Source organism: Erythrolamprus reginae, chromosome 2, assembly GCF_031021105.1.
Source record: "Erythrolamprus reginae isolate rEryReg1 chromosome 2, rEryReg1.hap1, whole genome shotgun sequence".
NCBI lineage: Eukaryota > Metazoa > Chordata > Lepidosauria > Squamata > Dipsadidae > Erythrolamprus > Erythrolamprus reginae.
Window position 1 is genome coordinate 329,776,988 of NC_091951.1, and position 21,103 is coordinate 329,798,090.

Here is a 21,103-nt window from a genome sequence, read left to right on the forward strand (position 1 = left end):
TTAAGTCTTTCCTGATACGTTTTATACTTAAGACCTTCCACCATTCTTATGTTGATTTGCTACCTTTTCTTTTTATTTCTTTAATGAAATAAAACATTTCTTCTGATGTGGAGAAATGATCAATTATTTCACAAATGTATCATCAAGTTACCAATGCTTTCTGCATTTAAATGTTAATTTTGACCTGAACAGGAAAGAAGCTATAAACAAACACATTTGGATTAAACTTTTTTCAGTACAAACTTTGAACAATCAAAAATTCAATTAATTTGCAATTATTCTTGCATCTATTCCTAATTATATCCTGAATAACCCTGACAGTTTAATAAACATATATTGAATTACTTTGGTAGTATCCTCCACATCAGGGATCTCCAACCTTGGCAATTTTAAGACTTTTGGACTTCAATTCCCAGAGTTTCTCAGCCAGGAACTCTGGGAATTGAAGCCCACAATTCTTAAGGTTGCCAAGATTGGAGACCCCTGCTTCTGGGGGTGGGGGTCATTTCTTTACACTGTGTTTTCCTCCAAATACAGTGGTACCTCATGATACAAACCCTTCATCTTACGAACAACCCGAGATATGAACCCGGGGTTCAGAAATTTTTTGCCTCTTCTTACGAACGTTTTCCTTCTTATGAACCCGCCGCCGCCACCGCCGAGAAGCTACGCCGCCCGGCTGTCGCTTTTTGAAACAGCCGGGGGGCTTCTCAGCATCCTCCTGAACCCGAACGCCAAACCCGAACTTCCGGGTTCGGCATTCGGGAGGCCGCTGAGAAGCCCCCTGGCTGTTTTAAAAGGTGACAGCCGAGCGGCGGGGCTTCTCAGCGGCCTCCCGAACGCTGAACCCGGAAGTTTGGGTTTGGCGTTTGGGTTCAGGAGGATGCTGAGAAGCCCCCCGGCTGTTTCAAAAGGTGACAGCTTGGTGGCAGCGGGTTTTTGCGGGGGGGGGGGGGGGGGTTTCGTTGCACGGATTAATTGATTTTACATTTTTTCCTATGGGAAACAATGCTTCGTCTTACAAACTTTTCGTCTTACAAACCTTCCCCGGGAACCAATTAGGTTCGTAAGACGAGGTGTTACTGTATATCCTTCTGGCATCTTCCTTTTTCTTGCTCTAGAAAAGTTTCCATTGCAACTTTTGTAAAAGTTTCATTGTGACTTTGTGTGGAAAACACCATGCCCTTTTCTGCTGAAGCCTTTAAAATAGGGAATTTTCTTCACATGAAATGAAGCAATGGGATATTTCAATTACTCCCATGCTTTCAAGTAGCAATACCGCCCGTCTTCATATATATAGTCAGATATGTAATCTCTGTTAGTGTGTTTGTAAGAAGTTATTTGAATTTCTGGTAATGTCAATATGAAGAGAGAGATTGAGGTGTTTTTTTTTTATTGTTTATGAAAATTGCTGCCTTATTTCCTGTAAGTATTGCTGCATTAGTAAATCCACAGTGTGTTTATATTTGGCAAGGATCTTTCGGTATTGATGTGATCTTTGAAGACAGGGGTTTTGATAATGGTGGTGAATTGAGGAAATGCATTTAGCAGCTATAGTAGATTTTGCATTCTCGAGCAGAGGTGTCAAACTCATGTCATCATAGCGGCATCACTGGGACTTTTTGCCCCCTTTGTTAAACTGGGCATGAGAGTAGCCAGTGCATAATACAGTGATACCTTGTCTTACAAACTTAATTGGTTCCGGGACAAGGTTCTTAAGGTGAAAAGTTTGTAAGATGAAACAATGTTTCCCATAGGAATCAATGGAAAAGCGATTAATGCGTGCAAGCCCAAAATTCACCCCTTTTGCCAGTCGAAGCACCCGTTTTTGCACTGCTGGGATTCCCATGAGGCTCCCCTCCATGGGAAACCCCACCTCCAGACTTCTATGTTTTTGCAATGCTGCAGGGGAATCCCAGCAGGAAAATCCCAGCAAAAATGAGCGCTTCACTGGCAACGGATGTCCAGAGGTGGGGTTTCCCAGCGAAGGGAGCATCAGTGAAATTGCAGCATTGCAAAAACACTGAAGTCCTCGAAACCCCACCTCCGGACCTCTGTGTTTTTGCAATGCTCCGATTTCACTGAGGCTCCCCTCGACAGCGAAGCACCCGTTTTTGCGCTGCTGGGATTCCCCTGCAGCATCACAAAAACACGGAAGTCCGGAGGTGGGGTTTCCCATGGAGGGGAGCCTCAGGGGAATCCCAGCAGCACAAAAACAGGTGCTTCACTTACAATGGAAGTCCGGAGGCGAGGCATCCCAGCGGCAGCGGTGGGTTTGTAAGGTGAAAATAGTTTGTAAGAAGAGGCAAAAAAATCTTAAACCCCGGGTTTGTATCTCGAAAAGTTTGTATGACGAGGCGTTTGTAAGATGTGGTATCACTGTACATCCAGCCTGTGGGCCACAAGTTTGACAGCCTGCTATAGAATTTAAAAGCTACACATGGGCAAAAAGTTTCGCAATCTATTCATCCAGGCATCTCTGGCACAAGAGAAATTGGTATAAACTTCAGATCGTGCAGAATGCAGCTGCAAGAGCAATCATGGGCTTTTCCAAATATGCCCATGTTACACCAACACTCCGCAGTCTGCATTGGTTGCCGATCAGTTTCCGGACACAATTCAAAGTGTTGGTTATTACCTATAAAGCCCTTCATGGCACCGGACCAGAATATCTCCGTGACCGCCTTCTGCCGCACGAATCCCAGCGACCAGTTAGGTCCCACAGAGTGGGTCTTCTCCGGGACCCGTCAACTAAACAATGTCGTTTGGCGGGACTCAGGGAAGAGCCTTCTCTGTGGCTGCCCCGGCCCTCTGGAACCAACTCCCCCCAGAGATTAGAATAGCCCCCACCCTTCTTGCCTTTCATAAGCTCCTTAAAACCCACCTCTGTCGTCAGGCATGGGGGAACTGAGATATTCTTTCCCCCTAGGCTTCTACAATTTATGTATGGTATGCTTGTATGTATGATTGGTTCTTAAAATAAGGGTTTTTAGCTGTGCATTGGATTGTCACATGTTGTTTTTACCACTGTTGTTAGGCGCCCCAAGTCTGCGGAGAGGGGCGGCATACAAATCTAATAAATGAATGAATGAATAAATAAATAAATAAATAAAAGTATCAGAGTCTAGATTGCATTCATTTATCCATTTCTTCATTCATTTAATTTGTATGGCCACCCATATCAAACAAGTAACTCTGGGCACAGACACATATACCATGTTTTCCTAAAAATAAGGCCCTTATTTTTTTTGAACCCTGAAATAAGGGCTTGGCCTTATTGCCATGCACTGAAAAGTCCAATTGGGCTTATTATCAAGAGATGTCTTATTTTTGGGAAAACATGGTATATATGTCAACAAATATATAAGGCATATATGTCAACAAACAAGGAGAGAAGTGACTTAGAACCAAGGAGAAATTTCCTGACAGTTAGAACAATTAATCCGTGGAACAGCTCACCTCCAGAAGTTGTGAATGCCTCAACACTGTAAGTTTTTAAGAAGATGTTGGATAACCATCTGTCTGAAGTAGTGTAGGGTTTCCTGCCTAAGCAGGGGGGTCGACTAGAACAGCGTTTCCCAACCGGTGTGCCGCGAGACATGGCCAGGTGTGCCGCGAGAAGCTCAAGCTGGGCGGGGCGCTGCCGGCGCCCCTGCCTGAGTGTCATCCTGTGGATGGTCTTGGGCTTCACAGTCGCTTCCTGGTTCCCTCTCCTCCCACCGCCTGTGTCTCCCGCCGTCGCCTCCCACCAAGCCGTCGCCCGTTGCCGTGGGTTCCTCGATTGGGAGCTGCCGCTTCCCTCCATCCAGCTCAGCCACGCTGCCGTAGAAAGCACAGAGGTTATTGCCACCGCTTCTGCCTCCACTCAGGGAGCCACCGTGGTTACCGCGCCTTTTCCTCTCCCTCAGCTCAACCACGGTGGCTCCCTGAGTGGAGGCAGAGGTGGCGGCAATAACCTCTGCACTTTCTACGGCAGCGTGGCTGGGCTGCCTGGAAGGAAGCGGCAGCTCCGAGGAATGAGGCGCTGGCGGTAGACACAGGCGGAGGGAGGAGAGGGAACCAGAAAGCAACCGTAAAGCCAAAGACCAGCCACAGGACGACCTTCAGCCAGGGGCACCGGAACCGCACGCAGCCATGGTGGGAGCAGCATGAGGTAGCAACGAGGCGCGAGGACAAGCAGGCAGCTTGGCGGAGGGGAAGCGCTGAGGGGCTCTCCTCCTTCCCCACCCCCGCGCTTCTCTCCCGCCCTGGCTTTCGCTTCGCCCCATGATTTCCCCGCAATTTCATCCAGGCCACCTCTTGCCTCCTTTTGAACTGCGGGGAAATCTGCGGGCGAAGCAAAAGCCAGGGCGGGAGAGAAGCGCGGGGGTGGGGAAGGAGGAGAGCCCCTCAGCGCTTCCCCTCCGCCAAGCTGCCTGCTTGTCCTCGCGCCTTGTTGCTACCTCCTGCCTTTTTCCAGGGGCCTTTGGAAGGCACCCAGGAAGGGGGGGGATTGGGGGTGGCTGCAGCGGCTTCTCGTCCTCCTCATCCAGCTGCTAATTGGATTGGATTGGATTTATTGGATTTATTGGATTTATATGCCGCCCCTCTCCGCAAACTCGGGGCGGCTCACAACAATAATAAAAAACAGTACAGTACACAATACCAAATCCAATGCCCACCCATCCAGATTCCAATTGAAATTAATAATCTCATAAAAAAAACAGTATATATAAAAAACAGGCACACAGTCACTCAATCAACAAAACAACATGGGCAAGGGGGAGGTGTTTTAGTTCCCCCATGCCTGACGGCAAAGGTGGGTCTTAAGGAGTTTACGAAAGGCAGGGAGGGTGGGGGCAATCCTAATCTCAGGGGGGAGCTGGTTCCAGAGGGGTCGGGGCCCCCACAGAGAAGGCTCTTCCCCTGGGTCCCGCCAGACGACATTGTTTAGTCGACGGGACCCGGAGAAGGCCAACTCTGTGGGACCTAACCGGTTCGCTGGGATTCGTGCGGCAGGAGGCGGTCCCGAAGATATTCTGGTCCGGTGCCATGAAGGGCTTTATAGGTCATAACCAACACTTTGAATTGTGACCGGAAACTGATCGGCAGCCAATGCAGACTGCGGAGTGTTGGAGTGATATGGGCATACTTGGAGAAGCCCATAATTGCTCTCGCAGCTGCATTCTGCACGATCTGAAGTTTCCGAACACTTTTCAAAGGGTAGCCCCATGTAGAGAGCGTTACAGTAGTCGAGCCTCGAGGTGATGAGGGCATGAGTGACTGTGAGCAATGACTCCCGGTCCCAAATAGGGCCGCAACTGGCGCACCAGGCGAACCTGGGCAAACGCCCCCCTCGCCACAGCTGAAAGGTGTTTTTCTAATGTGAGCTGTGGATCGAGGAGGACGCCCAAGTTGCGGACCCTCTCTGAGGGGGTCAATAATTCCCCCCCCAGGGTAATGGACGGACAGATAGAATTGTCCTTGGGAGGCAAGACCCACAGCCACACTCCGTCTTGTCTGGGTTGAGTTTGAGTTTGTTGACACCCCCAGGCCCCAACAGCCTCCAGGCACCGGCACATCACTTCCACTGCTTCGTTGACTGGACATGGGGTGGAGATGTACAACTGGGTATCATCGGCATATTGATGATACCTCACCCCATGCCCTTGGATGATCTCACCCAGCGTTTCATGTAGATATTAAATAGCAGGGGGGAGAGGACCGACCCCTGAGGCACCCCACAAGGGAGAAACCTCGGGGTCGACCTCTGACCCCCCACTAACACCGACTGCGACCGACCGGAGAGGTAGGAGGAGAACCACTGAAGAACAGTGCCTCCCACTCCCAACCCCTCCAGCCGGGCGCAGAAGGATACCATGGTCGATGGTATCGAAAGCCGCTGAGAGGTCAAGGAGCACCAGGACAGAGGACAAGCCCCTGTCCCGGGCCCGCCAGGGATCATCCATCAACGCGACCAAAGCAGTTTCCGTGCTGTAGCCGGGCCTGAATCCAGACTGCTGAGGACCTAGATAATCGGCTTCATCCAAGGACCGCTGGAGTTGAAGTGCCACCACCTTCTCGACAACCTTCCCCATGAAGGGAAGGTTGGAGACTGGACGGTAGTTATTAAGCACGGCTGGGTCCAGGGAAGGCTTCTTGAGGAGGGGGGCGCACAACCGCCCTCCTTATAAAGTGGCGGAAAGGACCCCCTCCCCAAGGAGGCGTTGACAATCTCCTGGACCCAGCTCCGTGTCACCCCTCGACTGGCCGAAACCAGCCAAGAGGGACACGGATCCAGTAAACAGCCCGGCCCCTCTTGCAGTCCCTTCACGGAGCGCTTTTGTCCCAGGCTGTCAGCGAAAAGGCTGCAGGACAGGCGGGGCAGGCGTTCTTCTCATAGCTGAGGCAGAATTTGGAATGTCGGGGGTGTGTGCGTGCGGGCTCCGCATCCCCCCTGCCACCCGGAACATTTAAATTAAGAAAACCTTCGCCGGCCTCCGCAGAGAAGAAAGGAAGAGAGAGAAAGAGAGACAGAGCAAGAGAGACATAGCAAGAGAGGCAGAGAGAGAGAGAAAGAGAAAGAGAGAGAAAGAGAGCTAGCAAGAGAGAGAGAAAGAGAGACAGAGAAAGAGAGACAGAGAAAGAGAGAAAGAAAGAAAGAAAGAAAGAGAGAGAATGAAAGAGAGATAGCAAGAGAGGCAGAGAGAGCAAGGGAGAGAGAAAGACATATAGGGAGGGAAGGAGGGAGAGAGAAAGAGCAAAAAAGAGAGGAAGAAAGAAAGAGGGATGGAGAGAGAGAAAGTAGGGAAGGAAGGAAGAGAGAGAAAGAGTGAGGGAGAAATAGAGCGAAATGGAGGAAGATTTTTTTTTGTCAAAACTTTTCTTTAGCCACCCCCCCACCCCCCCGTTCAGTGTTCCCCAGGATTTTGAAAATATGAATAATGTGCCGCGGCTCAAAAAAGGTTGGGAAACACTGGACTAGAAGACCTCCAAGGTCCCTTCCAACTCTGTTGTTGTTGCTTTTGTTGTTGTTATTAAATATTATAATTCTTAAATGTTAACCCCAAACCAGGGATCACTCACTTGGAACCCCAGACCCTGCAAATAACCAGGTTTTTCAAGGTCTTCCATAAGGCCTACAGAGTTTGGCTAACCTAATTTCTAAGAGGATAATGTTCCAGAGGGCAGGCACTATCGCACAAAAGGCACAACTCCCAGTCATTCTCCTGACATTCCTTGGCTGATGGGACCTGGAACATGCCCATCCTGCCAGACTGGATTGCAAGGGGTATAAATGCCTGGGAGAAGGTAACTGAATCCAAGCTAGGAAGGACTTTAAAGATGACTACCAGTACCTTGAATTGCATCTGGCCATGAATGCAACTCATGAAGTTGTGGTGTTACATGTGTTGAGTAACCAACACCATTTCCAACTTTGCAGTTGCATTCTGCACCAGATGAAGCTTTTGAATGCTATTCAACAGTAATCCAGACAGGAGGATTTGCAATCCTTCCAGCAGAAGGCCTACAGGAGTCAGAACCATATTAGGCTCTTCTACAGTGGTGGGCTACGAGCCGGAATGCTAAATTGCACTTGGTGCCGCAGCTCATAAGTGCTTGCAGGGTCAGGGCGATTTTGGTTCTCCACCTGTGGAAGTAGCAAAATTGTGCACGGAACTGCAGGTGTACCTGTTTTTCGGCATGCGCGGAAGCAAAAAACCTCGGCGAAACATGGGCGCACCTGCACACTGTGCACGATTTTGCTACCTCCACAGGTGGAGAAGCAATAGTCTGCGGAGAGGGGCGGCATACAAATCTAAATAAATAAATAAATATATATATATATATATATATATATATATATATATATATATATATATATATGTCACATGTTTAAGCTGAATTTGAAAATTAAGGGAGACTAGGATAGATCTATTTCGGCCTTATTTTGGCCTCATCAGCTAGCCATACCCACTGGGACTTGAACCTGCAACCTTTGCCTTGTAAGGCAGAGAATTATCCTCTAGGCTACAGTATCCAATCCCTTCAGCTCTGTACCATATATATACCATATATATATGTGGGATATTTTTCATAGAATCTGTCTAGTTAGTGTTCTGTCGAGCTCTCTGGTAGAATCCTCCCAAAAATGCACAGATACAATTTCAGACACACACACGTTTGAAAATTCAAAACAATGTTCTTGATACCGAAACTGCAAATAAACAGAGCACTCTTTTTGTATAGCAAAGGGCACTTGTCTCCAAACAAACTGGTAATTTGTACAAGTCCCTTATCAGTTCTGTGATACTTAGCTTGCAGCTGTGAGGCAATTCACAGTCCTTCTTTCACAAAGTGAAACACACTTGGCTCTGGGTTAGTTTCAAAGCGGGGAAAAATCAGCACACAAAGATCAAAGTCAGCAAAGCAGTCATGAAACACAACGATCAGATAATCCTCCACAATGGCCAAACCCACAGGCTGCTATTTATAGCAGCCTCACTAATTACCACAGCCCCACCCAACCACAGGTGGCCTCATTTTCTTTCATAATAATCTCTCAGTTGTTGCTGCCTATGCATCGCTCTCCGCATGTGTGGCTGTATCATTAACTCTTGTTCTGAATCCAAGGAGGAGCTAGATAATTGATCTCCTTCTGAGCTGTCTGCCACACTCTCCTCCTCCCTGCCACTCATGTCTTCTTGGTCAGAGGAGCCTTCATCAGCAGATTCCACCGGGGGCAAAACAGGCCTGCAGCATGTGGATGTCTCCCCCACATCCACAGTCCTTGGGGCAGGAGCTGGGCCAGAGCTAACCACAACAGTTAGTAGCAATCTTCAGGCTCAGCTGCTGTTTCCTTAATCATCTTCACCTCTGAATTTCTACCAGGGCTTCACTAGCCCAGTCAGGTCTACCTCCAGCCTCTTTTCTCTCTCAACCATCCATCTAGGTCAGAGAAGGTAGATCACAACAAGGAGTCCAAAGTTCTAGTAATATTTGAAGAACTACAGGTGTGCTGTGTTGTGCTGTGTTCGCATTATAGTGTAATAAATACAGAGACATCCTCAAAATCAACATTATAGTTAGCAGTGAGTTCACAAAAGTTTAGCAACGTGTCCTGAAATCTGAGTTACGCCCTCTTAAGTTCATAAGCAGCTAGTTAAACAACTTATGTTATGATTTCTAATAGAACATGTTGTTTAGACTACGTTTATGGGTCCATTCATTGCTAATATCAGCATCAGCTAAGTCACATTTATTGCATCATATTAGGCAGATGTTAATTCCTATGCAAAATGTGATCTGTTCAGGAAGAATGGGAGATTTTGTTGGACAGAAATATTTTGATAAATAACATATCCCTTGCAGTCAGGCTTTGTTAGCCAAACTTTCTTTTGCAATGTACTAAATAAGGTTTACCAACTGATGGTATCTGAGCAGTGGGAATCTGATGATCAGATAACCCTGATATTAGGGAATGGTGAGAATTGCCAAATTGCTGAAGGAAAGAAAAATAAATAAAAGCAGAATGATGAAAACGGAAGGTAACAGGAACAGGCAAAATGCAATTCTACTTTCAATGCTTGAATTAAAAGCTGATCCATTTTCAATTGAAATGGTTTAAGAAATAACTGCTGATAATGTTCAGTCATTGTTTAGCCAACAATGTACTCTACAATTATGTGGGGTTTTTTAATGATACTGAACAAGAATCTCTTGCTGATATTAATATTTTCATAGTTCTATCAGATTGTGAAAATATTATCAAACTTTTTGATGAATAATAGGAAGTCAAGCATGCTTCAAATTCCAAAAATATTAGTTGGAAAGGGGAGAAGACGAAAAAGGAGAAAGAAGAGAAAGGGAGCTAGAGAAGGAGGAAAGAGGAGGAGATGGCAGTAGGAAAGGGGGAGAGAAGGTGTAAGAAAGTAGGTATAGGAGATGGAATAGCCACCTGAGATAGAAAGAGAGGAGTGGAGAGATGGATGATTGAGATAGATTGAATAATAAAAAATAAAATTGGAATGTAATGTAGGTTATTGCATTGTTGTTGTTAAGTATAACACAGTGGTACCTCATCTTACAAACGCCTCTTCTAACGAACTTTTCAAGATACAAACCCAGTGTTTAAGATTTTTTTGCCTCTTCTTCCGAACTATTTTCACCTTGCGAACCCAAGCAGCTGCTGCTGGGATGAAGGGGTTTCTTCCCCCCCCCCTTTTATTGAAGAAAGAAAAGGGAGGGGCTGCTTGGAGTAGGAAACATTTTGCAGAGAACAACGTGCTTGCAAAGGAACTGAAAGGGTGTCTTTTTAAGAAAGGAAAGGGAGGAGGGAGGGGCAGCTTGGGGGAGGAAATTTTTTGCAGAGAACAACGTGCTTGCAAAGGAACTGAAACGGTGTCTTTTGAAGAAAGAAAAGGGAGGGGCGCCCCCCTTGCCTTTCTTCCTTCCCACTCACCCTTTAGCCTAGCCTTGCTTCTTCCACCCGCCCCCTTTAGCTGCTCCTCCCTGCCCTCTGTTCACCTCCCTTCTAAAGTTTGGGATTTTCCTGAAGGATTTGCACGCATTATGTGCTTTTACATTGATTCCTATGGGAAACATTGTTTCATCTTACAAACTTTTCACCTTACAAACCTCCTCCTGGAACCAATTAAGTACGTATGATGAGATACCACTGTATATGTATATTGATTAGTGTTGAAGATACATGTAATGTTATGTACGTTTGTTGTTGTGGATAAAAATAAAAAAAACTTTTATGCAATTTTTTTTTCCAAAAATCAATGAGTGAGACTAAGATAAAGATTTTTCATAAACACATAGGTTGTAGAAGGAGAAACATTAAAAATCCTTTTCTTCCCACACTGTAAAGAAAATCTCAATAAGAATTATATTTATAAAAAAAAAGAAAATGCCACGCCAAGTGCTTACAACACAATATTCTTTTTAAAGAAAGATTTTGGTAATCCATGAATCAATACCTGAGCCAAGCTGGGTGCACGAAAACTATTTTTCCCATTGCACTATGGGATGGCCTCAGTTAATTGAGTATGTTTCATAAGTGTACTTTCTCATAAGCTATAACTTTGCTCATGAAAACCCACAGAAACATGGAGACAAAATTGATAGAACTTTGGGCTATCATTGTTAGTGTACAGTGTTCCCTCGATTTTCGCGGGTTCGAACTTTGCGAATAGCCTATACCACGGTTTTTAAAAAAACATTAATTAAAAAAAATACTTCGCGGGTTTTTTTCTATACCACGTTTTTCCCCGCACGATTACATCATACGTCATTCCCAAACTAATAATTTTTGCAAATAAATAACAAAATAATAATTATTATTGTTAATAAATAAATATGTTTATAAATATTAGGATCACTAAGTGTCTTATTCAATGGTGAGTGCCAGTAATAATGGTGAGTAAATGGTTGTTAAGAGAATGGGAAATGGTAATTTAGGGGTTTAAAGTGTTAAGGGATGGCTTGTGATACTGTCCATAGCCAAAAATTGTGTTTTTACTTCCGCATCTCTACTTCGCGGAAATTCGACTTTTGCAGGCGGTCTCGGAACGCATCCCCTGCGAAAATCAAGGGAACACTGTATTGCAGGGTCCCCAAACTTGGCAACTTTAAGACTTGTGGACTTCAACTCCCATAATTCTTCAGCCAGTTGGCTGTACAATTCTGGGAGTTGAAGTCCACAAGTCTTAAAGTTGCCAACTTTGAAGATCTTTGGTGTATAGTATATTCAGCTTTTATTTTCTTCTAGCATGACTTCCAGTTTACACGGAGACCTATTTTCTGCATGTTCTGTACATATATCAGGCTTGAACTGTTTATTAGACCTCTCCCATTTATGGCGATAATCATTCCTGATACTGAAAATAAAAATATCCAAGCTTCTGTTCAATCATTTCTGGACAAGCTAGAAATAATTTCCCGTTTCTACAGCTACTAATAATTAGGCAGTTCTAAAGAATGACCTTCCCTAATCCGGTTACCTAACACTTCCACAATTTTGACTGTGGTCAAAATGACGTGCATCAGTTTGAAAGAAATCATCTCACAGAAGTGTTCTGTCTGGGTTTTCCCAGACCTCCACACCCACTGAAAAAACAGCCAGACACTCTGGTAAAATCCAAAAGTATTTTATAGCAGGAAAAAATAAGCACAAAGGAAAACCTGTCTTCACAGCAGACAGGTTACAATACGTTACAACAGGGTCCTGATGTCCAGTCAATTTTACAAGCTTCTTGCTGGCACCCCCCCCCCCCCCAAGGTTTCAATAGTCCAAGGCACAAACCAGGATTGTAGCCACCAAAGTTCACATACAGGTCTCACGAATCTCCAAGATAAAACTCCACAAGCCAGGAAGGGTGGGGCCGCCTTTTATCCTTTCCCAAGCACCACACCCAAACCCAGCTGTGACCTCTAATGCTGGAAATACCTAGCCAATTGAGTTCGTCTCTGATTAGCTCTCCTTTGTCGCATATCTATGATGTCATGAGCATCTTCCCCCAGGGAATCCAGGCTGCTTGCTGGGGAGAGCTCCCCCTGGTGGAACTCTGGCTGTCCTTCTTCTTCAGCCTGGGATTCCGCTTCCTCGTCAGTCTGCACCTCCTGGTCCTCAGCCTCTCCCTCTGAGCTGGAAGCCGACAGCAAATCAGCCATTCCCGGAGGGGTCCCAGGCTGAACCACAACAAGAAGTAGCACCTCACCTCATTTCCAGCAATTCTTGTGGTTCTTCTGATCAGTTTTTGCCAATATAGCAGCAACATACATTGTGAAATACTTCCGGAAGTATAAACATCTTCTGGTCATGAAGAGGTAGACTACAAGCATTTTCAAGACTGCGTGGAATCCTCCTAATTATTTTTCTGCTCTCAGGAACTGTTTCTGACTCCAGCTGCCAAAATTGAACTGTAGTGTATCCCTGCCATTGTGACACTGGACATACAGTGGTACCTCTACTTAAGAACTTAATTCATTCCGTGACCAGGTTCTTAAGTAGAAAAGTTTGTAAATAGACACAATTTTTCCCATAGGAATCAATGTAAAAGCAAATAATGCGTGCAAACCCATTAGGAAAGAAATAAAAGCTTGGAATTTGGGTGGGAGGAGGAGGAGGAAGAGGAGGAGGACAGTCGCTGCTGAAGGAAGAAACATAGAAACATAGAAGACTGATGGCAGAAAAAGACCTCATGATCCATCTAGTCTGCCCTTATACTATTTTCTGTATTTTATCTTAGGATGGATATATGTTTATCCCAGGCATGTTTAAATTCAGTTACTGTGGATTTACCAACCACGTCTGCTGGAAGTTTGTTCCAAGGATCTACTACTCTTTCAGTAAAATAATATTTTCTCATGTTGCTTTTGATCTTTCCCCCAACTAACTTCAGATTGTGTCCCCTTGTTCTTGTGTTCACTTTCCTATTAAAAACACTTCCCTCCTGGACCTTATTTAACCCTTTAACATATTTAAATGTTTCGATGATGTCCCCCCCTTTTCCTTCTGTCCTCCAGACTATACAGATTGAGTTCATTAAGTTTTTCCTGATACCTTTATGCTTAAGACCTTCCACCATTCTTGTAGCCCGTCTTTGGACCCGTTCAATTTTGTCAATATCTTTTTTGTAGGTGAGGTATCCAGAACGGAACACAATATTCCAAATGTGGTCTCACCAGCACTCTATATAGCGGGATCACAATCTCCCTCTTCCTGCTTGTTATACCTCTAGCTATGCAGCCAAGCATCCTACTTGCTTTCCCTACCACCTGACTGCACTGTTCACCCATTTTGAGACCGTCAGAAATCACTATCCCTAAATCCTTTTCTTCTGAAGTTTTTGCTAACACAGAACTGCCAATACAATACTCAGATTGAGGATTCCTTTTCCCCAAGTGCATTATTTACATTTGGAAACATTAATCTTCCTGACGGTCAGAGCGATCAACCAATGGAACTGCCTGCCAGGGGAGGTGGTGAACTCCCCAACTCTGGACACCTTCAAGAGGAGATTGGACTTCCATTTGGCTGGGGTGCTGTAGGGTTTCCTGCTCAGGCAGGGGGTTGGACTCGATGACCTAACGGGTCCCTTTCAACTCTATTAATAAAATTAAAATAAAATAAAATAAAATAATCTGCAGTTTCCATGTTTCCAAATGTAAAATAATGCACTTGGGGAGAAGGGAATCCTCAATCTGAGTATTGAAAGTGAGGGGAATCAAAAAAATCCAAACTTTAAGGCTTAAATAAAAAAAGAGGGACTCTGAGGCGATCAGGAGCACCCGCCTCCCATACACCCGGCGCGAGGCTGCGTCCCATACATTGCGCCAGAGAGAGAAACCCCCAGGAGGAATGGCAGAAACTGGCCAGGCCTTCGTGCCGCTCTCGAATTTTGTGGGAAATTTTCCGGGCTCGGGTTCTTAAGTAGAAAATGGTTCTTAAGAAGAGGCAAAAAAATCTTGAACACCCAGTTCTTTATCTAGAAAAATTCTTAAGTAGAGGCGTTCTTAAGTAGAGGTACCACTGCATATGGAAACTCTTAAGAGCCTCGGTGGTGCAGTGGTTAGAGTGCAGTACCGCAAGATACTTCCACTGATCATTAGCAGATCAAATCTCAGTAGGCTCAAGGTTGACTCAGCCTTCCATCCTTCCAAGGTCGGTAAAAAGAGGAGCCAGATTTTACTCTCTGTAAAACGCTTAGAGAGTGCTGTAAGGCACTGTGAAGGGGTATATAAGTCTAAATGCTACTCCTGTGCTATTGCTATACTCCCTAAAATAGTTGAGCATATTTTCCTCCCGAAATCAGCAATCACACAGACTCTTCACAAAAAGATTAAGAGAAGATAAGCCTTGTTTCTTGTCCTCATGCATTGATGGCCCCTATCCACTTAAATCTTCTACACCTCCTAAATATTGTCAAGTGCAATGATGTACATTTTTTCTCCAGCTCATTGAGGATATATTCCAAAAAGTGTTACCGTGTTTCCATGAAAATAAGACGTACCCCGAAAGTAAGGCATGTCAGAGGTTTTGCACAATTTGTTAATATAAGGCACCCCCAAAAAATAAGGCGTAGTGGTGGAAAAACATACAGTACCGTAATATGCTTCCTTTCTTCCTCCCCCCTCCCTCCTCCACGCTTGGTTTACTTAACCCCAAAATTGAGCTGATCTTACCACTGTGTCTTCTGGGGGCAGGAGGTGCAATCTGGGCAGCAGCGGCCAAGGCTCAGCCCACCGCCGCAACCGACAGAAGACATGTGGGCCGCCAGACAGCTGAGAGGCCCGGCGGCAGCGAAATCGGCAGCAAGCGAAATCAGTGGCATCGGCAGTAGCGAAATCGGTGGCATCGGAGGAGCAGCTCCCAATGCTGACCAGCCCAAACCGTCGGCCCCCTTTGCTGCTGCAGGCGGGTAGCCGCCCATCTGTCGGGCTGTCTTCTGCCTCCGGATCCGGAGGCACGCCCATGGCCACCAGGGCTCCTCCCCAAGCGGCGCTGGCGCCGAAAAAAGACGGGTCCGGCGAGGGGACTGAGCCTTGGCCGCCGCTGCCCAGATTGCACCTCCTGCCGGCGTGGCGGCCAACAGAAGACACGTGGGCCGCCAAACAGCTGAGGGGCCCGGCAGCGGCGAAATCGGCGGCAGCAAAATTGCCGGCAGCGGGGGGCAGTAAGGCTCTTCAAGTGGAGCGTACCAACGCTCCAAGAATTAAAGGGGAAGGATCGGAATATAAGGCACCCCCCCCCCGAAAATAAGATGTAGCATAACGTTGGGAGCAAAAATTAATATAAGACATTGTCTTATTTTCAGGGAAACATGGTAGTTGAGGCAAAACTGTAATTTGAGGTTCCTTCTGTTTGCATTTAAATTCAGTGTAGTTAATGGATTTCTTTGTCCCATCATATATAGGTAATATTTTAATGTATGTAATGTAGCAAAAAAACCAACAACCTCAAGTACTTTGGCCACCTAATGAGAAGGAACTTGACTCACTGGAGAAGAGCCTAATGCTGGGAAGCCTTGAGGGCCAAAGAAGAAGGAGACGACAGAGAATGAGGTGGCTGGATGGAATCACTGAAGCAGTCGGCATGAGATTAAATGGACTCCAGGAGATGATAGAGGAGAAGAAAGCCTGAAGGAACATTGTCCATGGGATCACGATGTGTTGGACATGACTTTATGACTAACTACAAGAAGCAAAAAATAACTCAAAAATATACCTTTGAAAAGTGTTCGGAAACTTCAGATCATGCAGAATGCAGCTGGGAGAGCTATCATGGGCTTTCCTAAATATGCCCATGTTATACCAACACTCCGCAGTCTGCATTGGTTGCCGATCAGTTTCCAGTCACAATTCAAAGTGTTGGTTATGACCTATAAAGCCCTTCATGGCATCGGACCAGAATATCTCCGGGACCGCCTTCTGCCGCACGAATCCCAGCGACCAGTTAGGTCCCACAGAGTTGGCCTTCTCCGGGTCCTGTCGACTAAACCAGTGATTTTCAACCTTTTTTGAGCCATGGCACATTTTTTACATTTACAAAACCCCGGGGCACATTGGGGGTGGGGGTGGGGGTGGGGTAAAACAAGTTTGGACAAAAAAAAATTCTCTCTCTTCCTCCCTTTCGCTCTATTTCTCTCTCTCTCCCTCTTTCTCTCCCTTCTTCTTTTTTCTCTCTCCATCCCTCTTTCTTTCTCTCTTCCTTCCTCTCTTTTTTGCTCTCTTTCTCCCTCCCTCTATGTCTTTCTCTCTCCCACCATCCCTTCCTCTCTCTCTCTCTCTCTCTTTTGCTCTCTCTCTTGTTCTCTTGTTCTCTTGCTCTCTCTTTCTTTCTTTCTCTTTCTCTCTTTCTTTTTCTCTCTCTTTCTCTCTTTCTCTCTTTCTCTTTCTTTCTTTCTCTCTCTTTCTTGCTTTCTTTCTCTCTTGTTTTCTTTCTTGCTTTCTTTCTCTCTCTCTCTCTCTTTCTCTCTGTTTTCTTTCTCTCTCTGAGCTTCGTGGCACACCTGACCATGTCTCACGGCACACTAATGTGCCACGGCACACTGGTTGAAAAACACTGGACTAAACAATGTTGTCTGGCGGGACCCAGGGGAAGAGCCTTCTCTGTGGTGGCCCCAGCTCTCTGGAACCAACTTCCCCCCGATATCAGAGTTGCCCCCACCCTCCTTGCCTTTCGCAAGCTCCTTAAAACCCACCCCTGTCGTCAGGCATGGGGGAATTGAAATTTTCCCTTCCCCCTAGGCTTATAGAATTTATATATGGTATGTTTGTATGTATGATTGGTTTTTTAAATTCGGGTTTTTTTAGATTATTTTTAATATTAGATTTGTTTACATTGTCTTCTTTATTGTTGTTAGCTGCCCCGAGTCTTCGGAGAGGGGCAGCATACAAATCTAATAAATAAATAAATAAAATAAATTGTAATCCTAGAGTTTTGGTGTGTCGGTGCCACAGTAGATAAAAATCAGAATATCCCTTCATTGCTTCTTAATGGACAGCATTCTCTCAAAAACCTGAAATGTTATTTTTCTGAAATTTGAAATCTGGAAGCTTTCCTGACTCTTGAAGGATTTAGAATTAAGTGCCTTCAGCTACCATGGTTTAATTACATAGTTCAGGATTTAATTTTATGTTTCGTGATTGCTTGAAGTCTATGTTTGACCTAGCAAATTATCTTTTTATTCGAAGAAAACTTATTAGTTTTGTTTGAATAAAAAGATAATTTGCTAGGTCAAACATCCATATATATTATTAAAATAAAAGAGCTTAGTAATTCACATTCATAAAAGTAAGTAGTATTCATACTACATAATTATACAGTGATAAATGTATGCCTTGGGGACCTCATTTTTTTTTTAAAAATCAAAATAGTCCTTTTGCATTTTGTAAGACTGAATTATTTTCATTTTATTCATAATCTAAGCAGTCTATTGACCTAACAGCTGTTGATGGGTGCTGGACCGCAAAGAATTAAGTGGAATTATTTCAAATCCTTGCTATGGTCTGCTTGTACATTTATGCAGGTAACAAACAAGATAAACAGTTGAATCTGTAATTCAATGTTTTGGGGGAGAGGTTGCAAGACATCACTTAATGATAACATTAAGTGTTGGACAGAGGCATCATGGAAGTTGTTGACAGAGTAATTGATAGAGTTGGAAGGGACCTTTGAGGTCATCTAGTCCAATCCCTTGCTCTACAATCTAGAACTGAACACACTCAAAACCGTAGAAATGGTGGTAGACTTTAGGAGAAACCCTTCCACCCTTCCACCTCTCACAATACTACACAACAGTATCAACAGTAGAGACCTTCAAATTTCTAGGTTCTATCATATCTCAAGACCTAAAATGGTCACCTAACATCAAAAGCATCATCAAAAAAGCACAACAAAGAATGTTCTTTCTGCGCCAGCTCAGGAAGCTCAAACTGCCCAAAGAGCTGCTGATACAGTTCTACAGAGGAATCATTGAGTCTGTCATCTGCACCTCTATAACTGTCTGGTTTGGTGCTGCAACCCAACAGGGCCGACACACACTTCAGAGGACAATCAGAACTGCAGAAAAAGCAATTGCTGCCAACCTGCCTTCCATTGAAGACCTGTATACTGCACGAGTCAAAAAGAGGGCGGGGAAAATATTTACTGACCCCTCACATCCTGGACCCAAACTGTTTCAACTCCTACCCTCAATACGTCGCTACAGAGCACTGCAAACCAAGACAACTAGACACAAGAACAGTTTTTTTCCGAACGCCATCACTCTACTAAACAAATAATTCCCTCAACACTGTCAGACTTTCTACTAAATCTGCACTTCTATTCTACTGGTTTTTTACATCATTCCTATCACCCATTTCCTCCCATGTTGACTGTTTTACTGTAACTTGTTGCTTATATCCTAAGATTTTTATTAATATTGCTTCTTTATTGCTTATTTGACCCCTATGACAATCATTAAGTGTCGTACCACATGATTCTTGACAAATGTATATTTTATTTTAGGTACGCTGAGAGCATATGCACCAAGACAAATTCCTTGTGTCCCCAATCACACTTGGCCAATAAAATTCTATTCTATTGTATTATATTCACTATACTAGGGATGAAAGTATTGATGGGTTGGCAGATGCTAATGGCTGCGTTTTCCCGTTTGTTTTTTCAGGCTATTCGAAGTTTCCAGGTTGCCTTGCACATCTATCCACTCAGCTCCGAATTGTGGAACGAAGATCTTTCCTGGGCCAGAAAATTACAGCAACAGAAAAAAGCAACCAAAACTGAGACACATCAGGGGGCTGAGACAATAACTTTGGAGGCGCCAATCCCAGATTACGATTTTGAAAGCAATGAGATCTTGGCTGTGTGTGCTGCCATTGCGGAGAAAGAAAAAAACGCTTCGGCCTCTAAAAGTGCAGTGATTGTATCCGCTTCGGGGACCGTAGAGACTGTAACCGAACAAAAGGAGCGTGCAACGGTCCCCGACGGTGCTGTGTTCATCAAAGCACGATAATCCACATAGTTCCTTCCCGAAACAGCCATAAATTTGTGGAGCGGCTGTTGCTGTTGCTGTTTTACTTGCTTTCCCTCCTGTTGGAGCCCTGTCTGTGCAGTGGAGGTCCCCATTCCATCAAATTAAACTCCCAGAGGCCCAGGGGCAATGTGTCCTGTAGGACCAGAGGAGGAAGAATTTGGAAAACCGAACTTCTATCAGTAATGTCATTGCTGCTGCCTGTTCCCAGATTGAATGCTGCTTTGGACAACACCTTTGCAAATGTGGTGCCTTCCTAGTGCAAACAGCCTACAGGTCCCACAATCCACCGATAGCACGGATCATAGGGACAGTAGCTGTGGTTCGTGAAAGATGATGTACACCAAATGAGGAGTGCGGTGGCATCTCACAATCAGGAGGCTGTGAGTTAGATCCCAGGTAGAGGCAGATATTTCTCTCTCTGGGCACACAGAGAATACAGTAGTACCTCTAGATATGAGCTGCTCCACATGCGAGTATTCCAAGATACGAGCCACGAGGGGAGATAAATTTCTTTTCGAGACCCGAGCTCAAATTCGGGATACGAGCCGAGCGTCCACTAGGTGGCACAAGAATCCTTGCTTCTGGTTATCTTGGAGGGGAAAAACGAAGTCTAAAGCCATTTGTTCCAGATACGAGTTGTTCGACATACAAGCTCCCTTCTGGAACGAATTAAACTCGTATCTAGAGGTACTACTGTATATCTGCTGAATAAAACTCCACATTGGCGACAGGAAGAGCATCAGGCCAGGAAACATTCAGCTCCATTCAGTTGCCCAGACTCCCCCCCCCAACAAGGAATTATGGGGTCGTTAAAAGGGGAGGGTGATTGTAGAAACCTGACGTTCAATATAGAAAGAAAACAGAACAGTGTGTGTCTGGCAATAGTGGCTTTGAAATAGGAAATGGAAGTGTTGGGTCTGCACATGTTTATGTACTGCGAAAAAAGTTAGAAAACCGGAATGGCTTTGTAAGCTTGCTAGCAATTCACTAACATCTGTTATTGCTGTGATAAAGCAAAGCAGAGGATGAAACAAAATCTTCACATGCTTGTACAGTTGTGGTACGGAATGTGCTAAAAATGTTTCAGTCTCTAGTCTTTTGAGTCAAGGTCATTCTGTTATCTTAATACAGCGGCTCTCAAATGTAGTTCTCGGATGCTGCTTTGAATGAAAGATACTCTCCTTGTTGTTGTTTTCCAAATCCAATTTTAAAATACAGTGGTACCTCTACCTAAAAACACCTCTACTTACAAACTTTTCTAGATAAGAACCGGGTGTTCAAGATTTTTTTTTTGCCTGTTCTCAAGAACCATTTTCCACTTACAAACCCAAGCCTCTGAAACTGTAACCGGAAAAGGCAGGGAGAAACCTCCATGGGCCTCTCTAGGAATTTCCTGGGAGGAAACAGGGCTGGAAAAGGCGGGGAGAAGCCTCCGTGGGGCCTCTCTAGGAACCTCTTTGGAGGAAACAGGGCCTCCGTCCTCCCTGTGGTTTCCCCAATCACACACATTATTTACTTTTACATTGATTCCTATGGGAAGAATTGCTGCTTGTTCCAAACCTTTCTACTTGAGAACCTAG

General features: G+C 44.9%; 1 protein-coding gene across 1 annotated transcript in view; it reads left to right on the plus strand.

The window, feature by feature from the left end:
• Positions 1–20,669, plus strand: part of TTC33 (tetratricopeptide repeat domain 33) — a 64,425-nt gene extending 43,756 nt beyond the window's left edge. The window contains exon 5 of the mRNA XM_070743408.1: positions 19,158–20,669. Coding sequence (XP_070599509.1) covers positions 19,158–19,502 — 345 coding nt within the window. The 3' untranslated portion in view covers positions 19,503–20,669. The remainder of the gene's footprint in view (positions 1–19,157) is intronic.
• Positions 20,670–21,103: the final 434 nt, after the last annotated feature.